At 36.6% G+C, this 13,822-nt stretch overlaps 1 protein-coding gene across 5 annotated transcripts in view; it reads right to left on the bottom strand.

The window, feature by feature from the left end:
* Window positions 1-13,822, bottom strand: part of TAX1BP1 (Tax1 binding protein 1) — a 54,403-nt gene that overhangs the window by 36,519 nt on the left and 4,062 nt on the right. For all 5 annotated transcript variants that reach the window (XM_080610966.1, XM_080610970.1, XM_080610969.1 and 2 more), the window contains exons 3-4: window positions 4,106-4,208; window positions 111-298 (exon numbers count right to left, since the gene is read on the bottom strand). In XM_080610966.1, coding sequence (XP_080467092.1) covers window positions 111-298; window positions 4,106-4,208 — 291 coding nt within the window. The remainder of the gene's footprint in view (window positions 1-110; window positions 299-4,105; window positions 4,209-13,822) is intronic.

Raw genomic sequence — 13,822 nt, 5'->3', positions numbered from 1 at the left:
TGGTTTGTTCTTCAATACCTCTGAATGCATGTGTGTGTGTATATGTGCGTATATATATATATATTAAAAAAAGAAAAGAAGAAAATATTTTAAGAATTGTTGAATCAAACCTCAAGAAGTCCAGCTTTTGTGGTCACCACTAACATATCAGAGTTTCCTTCATCCTCCATAGTTAGCAATTCTTCAACAGGGGAAGAGGTACGGAACTGGAAAGGTGTGCTTGCTCCACGGATTTCTCCTTTATGAGTCACGTAACAAAACTGGTAAAATTCTCCATCGTCATTTGGTAGATAATATCCTATCAAAATAAATTCATATTTGAAGAAGCATTCTACACAACAAACAAGTCTCCATCAGGAAAACAGATCATCAGATCATATCTGCATTACGAATTTCATGCTCATTACCTCAGTAAGGCACAGATAAACCATCAAAACAGGAGAAAAGTAATCTTATTTAGTACCTTTCATCCCCCAACAATTGCTCCTGGTTTTTAAGACAAATACCATAGCAGTGTCAGGTAGTAAGTGCTCTATGTACACATCACTTTACATACATTAGGTAATAACTGCTGTTTATATATTTATGAAACAGAATCAGGAGCAATCAGATGCCCTGAAGCTGGATCAGGACAACATTATTACATAACTGTTGTACAATTACAGAACAAAGAGTAAGCAATATTTTGGCCTTGGAATACCTATACCATCAAAGGCAACAAAGACAGAATAACATGAAATGACAAGGCAACTGCAACTTTACCAGGTTCCATTTTCTGCGTGTTTTTTGTGGAGCAGCCACAACTTACTTTTGCTGGTTTTAAAAGCCAAAGCACATGCTCTGAATGGATGAGACAAGTGCCAAGCATAGAGGGTAGTAGGGAGAGTTTAACTAAAAACTTATTTGTTAATAACTGAAAAAAAAAGAAAAAATCTTCAAGACTATGCAAGATAAAAAATAAATCATCTTTCTTGTAGCTAAGTAATACTGCATGATGCTAGTAAATTACTGCAGAAAAATTCCTGCATGACTATTCAGCTGAACTGTTTCCCACTAAAGCTTCAACATTAAGTTTCTTACATCACCTGGATTCATGTGGCAATATCTGTGGATGTTAAACAGTTGTTTCCAGAACTAATAAAATTTTTTCCTTTATTAATAAAATCAAGAAACTACACCTTACCCCATTTAATGCTAAGAAAACCAATTGGCTTCATTCAGAACAATTATTAGATATGCTAGCTAGACTGAGTCTGATACTAGCATAATAAATCCTCACCCAATGTTTGTTCCAGCAGGTGATGTCAACAGTTTCTGTTCATATTTCACTACAATTCATTCTGCTCCCTTTCTAACTTCATCATTAATTTCTATTCACCAACTTCTATTTCAGATTCCTGGAAGACTTCCCAGTACTCTTAGCTACATTTTCTACAAATGGTAAAACATTACGGATGCTATACAGACAGCACTTGTATCAAGCACTTCATGTTTCCGTAAGTCTTATACTTTATTAACTGTAGTTTAATAAGGAATAGTATCTTAATTTCAAAACTTCAGGATTCTGCTTTTGGACCTGACTACACTTTCCTGAATAATGCTGCAGTTCAGTTTACCTGATTCAATGCATAAATAAGGTGATGCTATACAGAAACAAGTTCAGAACAATCTACTTCACAGCTTCAGCAAGTTTTAATACTGGTTCAGACAATCTGATTTTAAAACTACTTAAAGGGTTTTTTCTTGTATCTAACATATACTACAGAGAACAGATTCCTTATTATTTTCTTCCAGCATACCCACTTATCATAAAAAAAAGTAAGTATTTAAAGCATGCTGCACAGCATTTACTATTTATCTCAGCTAATTAAGCTCCTGTAAACTCTACTGAGCTAATCTCAGCAGCACTAAAATGCCTTGCCAAATACAACTGAGAGCCTGTCGGAATGGAGATTAAATCTGGCAGCTCTACAAAAGTGAAGGACTGTCAGCATGGAATGTAACAGATGGGACAGAGTTACTAGCTCTCTTCATGTGTGGCAAAACTTTACAAAGTTCTGATAACGGCATGTACAGTCCTAGGTATCTAGGTCACTTTTTACTTTCAGCCTAACCTAATTTCATGCATTCAGTGAATCTTGGTAACTGTAAAAGAAACTACTGGCCTCCTTCTAGATCCCACAGAGCACACATACTTTTCACAGATTTCAAGGTTGTAAAATGGACAGATCACATGGATATCACAGAATATTTTGGGTAGGAAGGGACCTTAAAGATCATCCAGTTCCAACCCCCTGCCATGAACAGGGACACCTTCCACTAGAGCAGGTTGCTCAAAGCCCCGTCCAACCTGGCCTTGAACACTGTCAGGGATGGGGCAGCCACAGCTTTGCTGGGCAATCTGTGCCAGTGCCTCACAATCCTCACAGTAAAGAACTTTCCAATATCTAATCTAAACCTCCCCTCTTTCAGCTTGAAGCCATTACCTTTGCCCTAACCCTACATGCCCTTGCAAAAAGTCCCTCTCCAACTGTCTCATAAGCCTCCTTTTCTCCCCTGAAAAACTGCTATAAGATCTCCTTGGAGACTTCTCTTCTCCAGGATATGATCATCATTGAAAGTAACAGAAAAAAAAACTTGGCATTAGAGAAAGAACAGAGCACTCATCCAAGCTACCACTATTTGCAGCTAGTATATGTAGCTTTAACAGGACAACAAGCTAACACAGTACTCATTTTAGGCCTTAAATTACTATTTTTTTCTATTATCTTAAGTAATAAACACACACACACACATACACACAAAGAATAAAGCCAACATCAGGAAGTAAAAAAGATCGTAAGATCATACATAAAATTCTGCTAGTAAGCAGAAAAGCATTAAGTAAGTTTAATGGAGGTGCTCTTTTTACATTCAACTTCAAATGCATACAGATTTCTGAAGCTCATAATGTTCTCTCTCTGGCAGGAAGTTCTGTATGTTGGCTGCGCTATGCAAGTATCATCTCTATCTCAGTTTTGAACCTGTCACTGGTAGCTTACACTCATGGTTCCTGTTTCTTTAAATATGAACACTGGATAAGGCACTCATGCCATGGGTAACTGAATTTAGAGATACTGGTCACTTCCCATTATTTTCCTTTCCCAGGCTGAAAAACCTGGCAGAATTTCTGAAGTTCACCTAGTCCAGTTTCCCATTCAAAAGACTATTGTCAGCACCAGTCTGAGACTACAGTCACTGTGTCTAAGAAACTGTGTGCAATTCCCATTCTTCCAAACCAGGGGTATCTGTTCAAGTGCTGCACTACTCCACCTTAGTAAAAAAGCTCCTCCTAACATCAGACATAAACCTCCTAGGCCACAATCCACAGCCACTGACTCTTTTTATATTTAACAAGAAGAGTGTGGCAACTCCACACCTTCATACAGAACCTATTTCTTAATTTTTATCTTCCTTGTTGCGTTTTTATTTATTCTATTAGACCTTCTTTGAGATTGTGAGGGGGAAGGAAGGGTTCTGATCTCCCACATAGTGTGGAAAACGTAGTTATACATAGATTTGTATGGTGGTGTAACATATTTGTTTGTTCTTTGTTCTTTGTTCTTTTCTTAAAAACTTGAGTCATTTTCATCAATTCCTCACTGTCAAAAGGTCCTCTGCAACTCTGCCTAATCTGAGCTTTCACCAAATCACCATCTACATTATTTATTCTTTGATGACAATCACTTCATATTAAGAAGGATTTTAAAGTCCAAAGACTACAGACAACATAGACAAAATGTGATAAGAGATGCCAAGATTAAAAAGCCCTGCTGATTGTCAAAGTCACCTTCTGTATTTTAATAATTTCCAGCAACACTTCTCTGTCAGTCATGAATATTGTCCATTACTATGTAAAAAAACATACTAAGCCACATACTTTCCTTTAAAACTTCTTTGACATCTGAAATAAGACTGAATTTCACATAGCGAAGTGTGAAAATTCTCTTCCAATTTATGTTTCTAAAAGTCTAGAACTCTCAACCCTCAGCATTGTAATGAAGAGATAAATATTTTAAAAGCTGGTTAGGCTGGAAAATACAGGTAGATACTGCTTTATATTCACCTTGAAAAGTCAGCACACAGTTAACAGTTGATCCTTCCACATAATTTTCTGGCATAGGTGACCAAAGAAACGTGTAATAATCTCTTGCAGTATTCCAACCAACCTAAAGTAAAATAAACAAACAAAAACAAACAAAACAAAAACACAAAAACAAAAACAAAAAATGGAAAGAGAAAACATTCAGCAGATGAATTTGTTATACACAGTTAAGATACCATGGTCTGGCCTTTACAACATACTCTAATATGCACATTTCTGCTTCAACATGCAATAAAAAGATACTTAATGTTTACAAATCAGGAATATTTTAACAAGCATGTCAAAGATTTAGCATGAATTTTATTAAGCTTGTTACCTAAGTCAATAAATGGGTCTAAGGCAATAAAATGGTCTATATAAATTAAAACAGCAGACAGTTTTCACTATACATTAAACTACTATTTGGTACATTTTTTCTTTCTATAAAGATACACATTACTACATTAAAAAGATTAATTCTGAAGTTTATAGTGAGATTTTCTTAGTGTAAGTTCTGCCAAGGGTGATTATTTTGTATGCATACTCTAACAGGTCCATCAGAAAACAGAGAGCAAGAATGAAAAAACACAGCTTTCTCTTCTACCGAAAAGGCCAAGTTTGACAGGGCTAAACTAGCACTTTTTGGACAACTTCTGCAATACTGCACACCTGCATTTCACTGGAATGCTAACTCTTACTTACATATACACTGTGTCTGCAAGAGAAAAAACTTTGCATGAAAACCTGAGCTAAGTTGGTGCAGTCCTCCCGCTAATTTCAGTAAACATATGCTTTCAGACTTTTCATAAGAGTGTAGTTCTGTACAATAAGAAATGCTATCCTCTGAAGAAACATATTCTAACAAGCTTGAAAGACACACATCCAAACCTGAAACCCAAAGCAACTACTGTAAAGCAATAAAAAACTCCAGTAGCATTTTGCTCAGAGTTAAAAACACAAAAAATATTAACATCCTTATTGCTTAGAAAAAGAGCACATAAAACTTACATGACACAACTTCCCTAAACCAACAGAAAAAAAAAAAAAAAAAAAAAAAAAAAAACACAAACAAAACACATTAGAAGAAGAAGTAGAAATAAAGTCACTGCTAACCTGGTATTCATCACATTCTTCTTCTTCCCTATGTACCTACATTTAATTCTCCCGAACTCCACTGATGTCAATCAACAGATTAATAATCCAGAAACCAAGTCCTACTTTCACCTTCTCAACCCGTATTTTTAAGCCAAAACCATGATTAAACATCATGTTTCCTACAAAAATGTCATATCCAGATTGTTCCTAAGTACAAACAATGTGTTACTCAAACACACTTTGTCTCTCCATAAATGGAAAGTTTTAATAGGCCATTACAGAGTAATCCATTCATGATATTCCTATTTCCTGCTTTTGAGCAAAAAGACTTAGTTCAATTAGGACATCATGAATACTTCTTAGTCATATAAACCAACTCTGCAGTGGAAACGATGAAGTCTGGTAAAGGCTAAGATGTCTAACACCAGGTACTATGCAATTTGGCTGGGTAAGTAGGGACAGTCAACTGTCCTCAATACTCATACCAGACAGGTTTTCCTTCTACTAATAAATATGCGTATAGTCATCATGAAACTTCCTTCTTCTTCTTTGTTGCCTCACACATACAAGCTCTCTTACTGAAATGCCACACAGGGCGATTAGCTTCCCCATACACTCATTTCACTCACAGTATGTTTCCATAAAATTGCCAGAATTAGCTGACTAGAAAAATAAATGGGGGTGGAATGGGCAAAGATTACAATTCATGTGCCTGTCTGTACGCCAATAATGAGTTATCAAATATATTACTGAGGAAAAATAATAAACATTTTCTTCTGCTGTATCTCCTTTAACTCTCATCTGGTCCATCTTAAAAGGAATGTAAGCTTTGCTCAGAAGAAAGCTCTGCCTTACAACTGCAAAGTGTTTACAATCCAAAAATTATTTCAAACTTCTTTGATAATTTCTTGAGTTTCATCTATGAGATGAACATGGAAAACTTCTCTGTTTTTCTATTTTGTTCCATTTCTTTCCTATTGTAATGCCTTGGTAAAGTCAACTCAACCTTAAGAGAGAGTGCTTTAAAGAAACACCACTGTAAGGAAAGCTCACTTGGCATTTTCTTTCCTGGCCTCAGAAAGCCATTATGGAACTAGAGGAACAGCAGTGTTCATTCTGCTGCATTAATAGGATTCATCTATCTACACAGCACATATACTTACATTGGCAGATCAAAGAAGCAAACCCAGGAAATACTGGTTTAGCTGAACCAACAGAGGCATAACGAATGAGCCTTTACTGTAAACATCTAATATGACCCAATTAAAAAAAATTAGAAAAAAAAAAAAGAAAGCCACACCACAACCCAACCACAAAACTCCGCAGAATAAAAAATATGTCCTTTCTGTAATTCTGCAAGTAAATTACATAGTTTAGAAAGTAATTTCACAAAGTACCCCACGTACTGCAAGAAGACAATAAGCTACTCTGAAAGAAGCAAAATTACAGATGGTATGAAAGGCTTTGGACACACATTACACAATATAATTATTGTTAAGTCAACAGCCTTTACATATTTCACATGGTAAGGAATAGCTACTTTGACCCAAATCACAGGAAACACAGGTGTCTAAGCAAAATGCAATTGGACCCAGTATCCTAGGAAGTGATATTTTCACAGCAGGCTTGGTTTGTGCCATAACCCTGAGTCCAAGTAACAGTTGAAAGTCACAGTAGTGCTGTAGCCTATCACAGCCTACTACAGGCAACTACAGGTAACAAGTTCCTTTAAGTCAGTCAATTGATGGAAAAAACAAATACCTAGGGGCAGAGAAGCTCATACAGGGCAAAATTACTCATAGTTTACTGTTAACACTCACATGCCACTCGTGCGATATACTTTTGAATGCATACACTGTCATCAAATAACAGTATATAGATGCCAATTCTGAAAGAATCAAACTTAAAAAAAAAAATCGGAACACGGACATCAGGAAAAATACTCAAAGTATTAAGTACACTTCAGTAACATTAAAGCATAGACATTTCAAAGTAAGTAAAAAAAGTCAAAGCTACAACCTTGTTTTCTTTAGGATGCCTGTAGTCACCTTACATTACTTGCAACTTTGACTTACCTCAGTCCAAGCCATTTAAGTCTTCACTTCAGACATGACCTCGCTATTCACACTGAGATAAAAATGTGTTATATAGTAGAAGCCCTAAAGCTGTAATGTTTTGGGGTAGAACAAGGTTCTCTAGGCTCTTTATGAAAGGCTGTAATCTTAAGATGTTCTCTTGTGCTCAGACCTGAAGAAGTCCATCTCTGCAGAATGTTACAAACACATATAGGCAATCTTTTAACTTGGGCTATTGAGAACATATGGCATTTGTTGCAATATCAAGGTATTATCTATCTCACAGTTCAGAGGAATATGTCAAAATGACATTGACAGAGTGCCTAGACTATTGGATCAACTTTCTCTCCTATTAGGTATAAATCAAAATAAATATAGAAACAATATAAACTCTCTAAAAGAAAATCTGTTACATATGTAAATGATTGTCCAAGGAAATATCATGACAGATCAAAGAGCAACAAACTTACTGTTTCCTTTAAGAGATAAGCATGAACATGTATTAAAAAAGGGTGGGTGGCATTAAGCGAGATTATTTGTTTACCATCACATGAGAACTACAAATTAGCACAATCTTTTACTTCAAAATTGTTTACCAGCTACTGATGACTTTGTTATACCAATTCTGTCTCTGACTACACCAACCTACCATGGCGATTATTTTTAGAAAATTACACTTAAAATTACAGGTCAAAATTGCTTGTCAAAGGAAACATCACGTAAACCCAGATTATCCTTCTCCACCTAGTACAGAAACAGTGAACAACACTGCCATGAATTTATTTATTCTTTTTTAAGAAAAAGATTATCTGTTATTTATGACATGTCTTTCCGAATAAGGTAAATCAGAAACCCATGAATCACCCTAGTTTGTGGATAGCAACTCTCAAAACATTCCCAATTCCAATAATTCTATTCCTAACTCTTTTGAGAACATAAAGTACGGTGCAGTACACATTCCTCTATCTATCATGCCCTGCTGTGCAGTGATAATTCCATGCCAGAAAAACTGTAATGCTATACACATGTGGTCAATAACAAATCCAGCTTTTGTGCTGTACTTCCTAACATGACTTGCATATAAGGAAGTAATTGGTATATTGAAAAAAAATGAAAATAATCTACAACAAAATCAGGATACTGAAAAGACTCACACAAGTCGTACTGTTATTTGCAGTCCAAAGGAGACTAAATAACCCAGAGTATTATATAAAAACATATCTATATTGTCTTGATAAAGCACAACCACCAAGCTATTTCTTATGTGACCATCAAATTCACTGTTAAATTATAATACACAAATTTTTCCCCACAGACAATTTTGAGGTTTGCTACAAACCAGTGCATTGAAAAGTCAGAAATGAAGTTGCATGAAAATACAGGTACTGCACCAATGCACAAACAGTAGCTCAGGTGTGATCTCCTAAATACTGAGTACTCTCTCAGGGCAAGCAAGCACTTCTTGTGTTCAAGTAAGTTACTAAGAATCTTCCCAACCCTGGTTATTCAGTTTTTCCAAATGTTAAGCTACTGGAAACATCAGATCATGATTTTTAAGTTGTCAATATAATAAATGTGGACATTAAGAGATTAAAAGATTTCTTCTCTAAGAACACATTGAGGCAGTCAGTACTAAAGCATGTGTGTAACTTGACAACATCCTAGAAGAATGGCAGTACAGATTACTTGGGAAAATACATGAAATAGAACCAAGGAACAGAAAAGTTCCAGTGGAATGGTTAGTTAATTACATAGCAAGACCAAAGTCATTAGCTTCCCATATGCAAGATTACCTGCTGGTATCACAGGTCTTTCCAGCATGCTGGCCTCAGCAAAATTAAATCTTCAGAAAACCAGAAAGTATTATGATATCCCCCACAAACACCCACACCTCTAACACTACTCTCTTTAACCACTATCTTTACTATGCCTGTAACATTCTTTCCTTCTGCCTTTGAGATGGAGAAAACCTGCCTCTCTTGTATACTGAACATCTGACACACCTATTTGCACACATATGCCCTAGACAGAGTGGTAAGCACCAATGCCTAAAGGCCAAGCAGGTTTTTCAAACACTTCCACAAATCTGGGCATTATGCATTAATAATGAAAACAAAAAAAACCAATAACAACAAAACAAAACAAAAATCACATGGCCATATGATTAATTCACTTTATTGTGAAATAAAAGTCACAAGATGCAGATTTCCCCATCTGGAGATTAGGCTTACCTACCGGACAGACCATTTTTGCAACTAGATGTTGCAATAGATATGCACTAGAGTGCACATATTAATTATTTTTCCTCATTTCAAAGTTTTAGACTTGGATTAGTCTAAGGGTCTCTCCAGATTTTGATCAATCAGAGATAAACAGAGAAAAATAAAAAGGGGACACTGGTCTTCTATCATTCTGGAGTACAGATCTCCTGTGAAATCGATCAAGAATGATAAGCCTTTTCCCCTCTGACTCCATACTAGGAACTATCAGGTTCTTCTGCACAGAAATCCTCGTCAAAGGGAAAGCTGATCTCAAATTCCCATAAAACTGCATGAAGAGGGACTCAGGCTCAGGACGCCTATGCCAAGTACTAGACAGGTACTTATCTGTAAAACTGCCTTTTTTTTTTTTCTTAGTAACAAGCAAGAACATAACTGATCGACATCTTTTGGAACTTGATTACACATGAACCTCCAGAATGTCAGAAAAGCAAAAATAGCATCAATGAAAGACAACAGATTTGAAGACCAAGTCAAAACTTGGTTTTAAGCCTCCTGTAGGGGACAATGAAGAAAATGAAAGATGAATATATACAAAAAGAATAAAAACAATGCATATTCAGAACTTCTGTTGTGAAAGGTAACATAACCTTCGTTATTATTCTTCCCACCCCTCCAAGGCTCTGCAAAAGGTCCAATCCCAAAAGTAGAGTATGCATTTGGACACCTCATTTGTAAGAAAACTAGTATATCCAAAATAATTCCCCTATGTGCAACACTGCCCTTTCAGTTGATGAACTCTGGGTTTGCATTTTTCTAAACAACAGAAAATTCAGAATCATAGAATGGTTAAGACTGGAAGAGACCTTAAAGACCATCTAGTTCCAAACCCCCTGCCATGGGCAGGGACACCTTCCACTAGTCCAGATTGCTCAAATCACTGCCAGGGATGGGGCAGCCACAGCTTCTCTGGGCAATCTGTGCCAGTGCCTCACCACCCTCATAGTGAAGAATTTTTTCCTAATATCTAATCTATACCTACCCTCTTTCAGTTTAAAGGCATTACTCTGTCACGACATGCCCTTATAAAAAGACCCTCTCCAGATTTCTTTAGGTCCCCTTCAGACACTGGAAGCTGCTCAAAGGTCTCCCCTGAGCCTTCTCTTCTCCAGGCTGAACAAGCACCAACTCTCAGCCTGCCTTCACAGCAGAGGTGCTCCAGTCTTCTGACGACCTTCAAGGCCTCCTCCGAAATCACTTGCGCAGGTCTATGTCCCTCTTGTGTTGGGGGCCCCAGAACTGAACACAGGACTGCAGACAGGGTCTCACAAAAAACAGAGTAGAGGAGGAGAATCGCCTCCCTCTAACTGCTGGTCATGCTGCCAGTGATGCAGCCCAGGAAACAGTAGAAAAATTACTTTCTTGGTAAGAGGTTTTAAACCTACAGCCACCACCACCATGACATGCCTTACGCTCACAGCATTTAGCAACTTAAATCATGTGGGGAAACACTTCATCAACAGCATGTACAGAGAAGTTGGTAGAAACTTAAGTTTTAGAGTAACTGCTATTTATTTGTCAATTTATTTAGTTCTTTGTCATAACGCTGTATGCCACAAATCTCTAGCTCAGGTCTTAACTTCAAGACCTATTCTACCTCCCAACAAGACCTTCCTGATGTTTGTGATGTAGAACAGAGAGGCAGTGCTTTATCTTGCCTTAGCCCCTTATTTTAAGCTGCTTTGTAAAATATCCTTGAGAAGAAGGTATCTGTAAATAAACAACTGCAAACATGAAGGAATCTGCTTTGGTACTGTCCATTAAAGCCATTACCTTTTCATAGTACAAAATAGTGAGTGATGAAAGTGACATACTAAGTAGACACTGGAAACATTCCCAGTGAGGAAAGAAAAACTGAATCTATTAAGTCTACCAAGTGAAAAAATAATATACACAAGGTGAGAAAGACTGATATAATGATAAGCAAAATGAAGTTCTGTAATAAATATATAACTGAATAAATAACAACAGTAAAACACATAGAAAGAAACTCTTAAAAACAATTTATGGCTCCTACAAAGGACTCAATTTCTAACATCACCTTTTCTATGTAAGCTGCTCAACACTAACAGCAACTACAATCACAAATGCAAATGTACATGGAATAAAAAGATTCTAATATACATGTAGTACATACTACATAAACATTTTAAAACTCACAAACTAGAAATTAAGAGTCAGTATATGAAATTGGGTTTTGCTTTTGGTACCATTAGCTCCACTTACAAAGGAAACAAACTGACAAACCAAACCTTTAAAAGCTGCTTTTCAGAACGGAATTCTCAAAGATTTGAAAAAGCTTTAATTATCATTTCACATTAAGCAGTCATGCCAATAAAGCAGGTGTAGCCTCTCACAACCACACCTTCCTAGCTCACTTGTTTTCACCACAGTGATGCCAGCAGAGTTGCCCATTGCAACACACAGTGATAAAGGTGAGGAACCAAACCAGTTGTAAAGTAAGGTGGTAAAAGCTGGAGGAGCAGGAGCTCTGTTTTTCTGGCAGATCACTTTCCTTATCCATTTCACTGTGCAGCTGCACAAGAAGCCAGACTACCGAAACAAACAGGGTAATACAACGATATAAATAATCTGTATCTACTCAAGACATCCACTGCTGCTCAAGAAATTTACTTAGACTTGCAACCTAAATAAAAGCCATTCACTTTAAAAAAGTACCTATCAATTTTGGTTAGTTCAATAAAAATTTCCTAGCTAACCAGTTGAGCAAACACAGGACAGAATACAGCTGAAGTCACTGCCCCTTAAAATGGAACAGAAGTCAACATCAGAACCAAAACCAACACAATGTTCACCAGGGGAAAAGAGGCAAGAGGGACACAGAGAGAATCAGTTGTTCCATACTTATTTTCTATACTAATCTGGAATTACCACTGCATTTTTTTTGGCTGGAAGTTTTTTGTTTCTTTTTAAACTAGACGCCTTTTCCCTCAGTTCAGTATTCACTATTACAACACTATTAACTTTCTGTGCAATTCCAGGCAAAGGTTAAATGACACCAAGTTAAACAGGTTTGTTTTCAATGCAATTTTTTCACCTCAGAAAAAAAAGGTGGACTTCTATTCCCCCTACATGACCAGTCAGTCAATTGGTGCTTTGAGTTCTTTCATGGAAGCCTTGCTTTCCTCGCATACTACACCAACACAGAAGCCATTAATTACTGTTCTCACAATTAGTCAAGATTTGCCTATTTTTAATTTTTTTTTTTTTTTTGTAAATGCTGAAAATCACTTTACTAAACATGCATCACGTCCAAGGTAAATGATAAAACCTATGCTTGTTTCATCAGCTTTCTAACCACCTCCAGGTGGTTTGTCGATTGTCCAGGAACAATTAGTTCTCTAGAAGCCACTCATTTTTACACTCAGATGACCATATAGTACAACTTCTGTCTATTGCCTACCCCAAGACTACATTTTCACAATTCAGTTTACTGTAAAGATTACTCATACACATACATATTTGCAGACACAGATGCAGCTGGACAGCTGGCTCCATCTAACCTACTGTACTATAAGAAGACAGTATATTCATAACGCTTACTGTCAGGATGACATCATTACAGAAAGAAAACAATTTTCATCATTTTTTCATCTTGCAATGCTTCCTTCTGTTGTGATGACAAGAATCAGGTGAACTGGAAATTCAGTTGGGGAACTCCATTTAAAAAAAAAACAAAACCAAAACATCCAGTTCCAAAATGCTGGTCTCAACCTCAATGAATTCCCTGATTTGATGCATCATACAAACGCTTGATTCACATAAAGGAGAGGAAGCACAGGAATTAAACCACCCTGCATAAAAGGTGTTTCTTTCAGCAACAGTACTACATTACGCCAGCTCAGCATGATCCTCAAATAACTGCCAAAACTGCATTACCTGCCACTGCTAAAGTAGAATAAAAACTCAGACCTCAGTAGTTTAAGAAATCCATCATCACAGTCAAGATTAAATCAAAGATACCTGTCCATTGTATAAAGCATTTCATACAGTCACTGAAAAACTGTTTTATGCTCCTAAGTTTCCCTAATTGGTATTTTTAGGGTCCTGCCTCCCTCACTGAGATAAACAAAGCCACAACATTTACTTCTCAATTTAAATAACTTCAAAATGCTTATATGCAATATGAACAGCACCCTCATTAAAAAAAATTCTTCATCAAAACTAAGTTTCATTAATGCCATTAACATTCAAGTGTGCTCACACTGTCTGTCAAACCTTTGCAGATA

The sequence above is a fragment of the Psittacula echo genome (assembly GCF_963264785.1).
Source record: "Psittacula echo genome assembly, chromosome: 2".
Classification (NCBI taxonomy): Eukaryota; Metazoa; Chordata; class Aves; order Psittaciformes; family Psittacidae; genus Psittacula; species Psittacula echo.
Note: the sequence above shows the minus strand (reverse complement) of the source record. Positions and strands in the feature narration are given on the sequence as shown.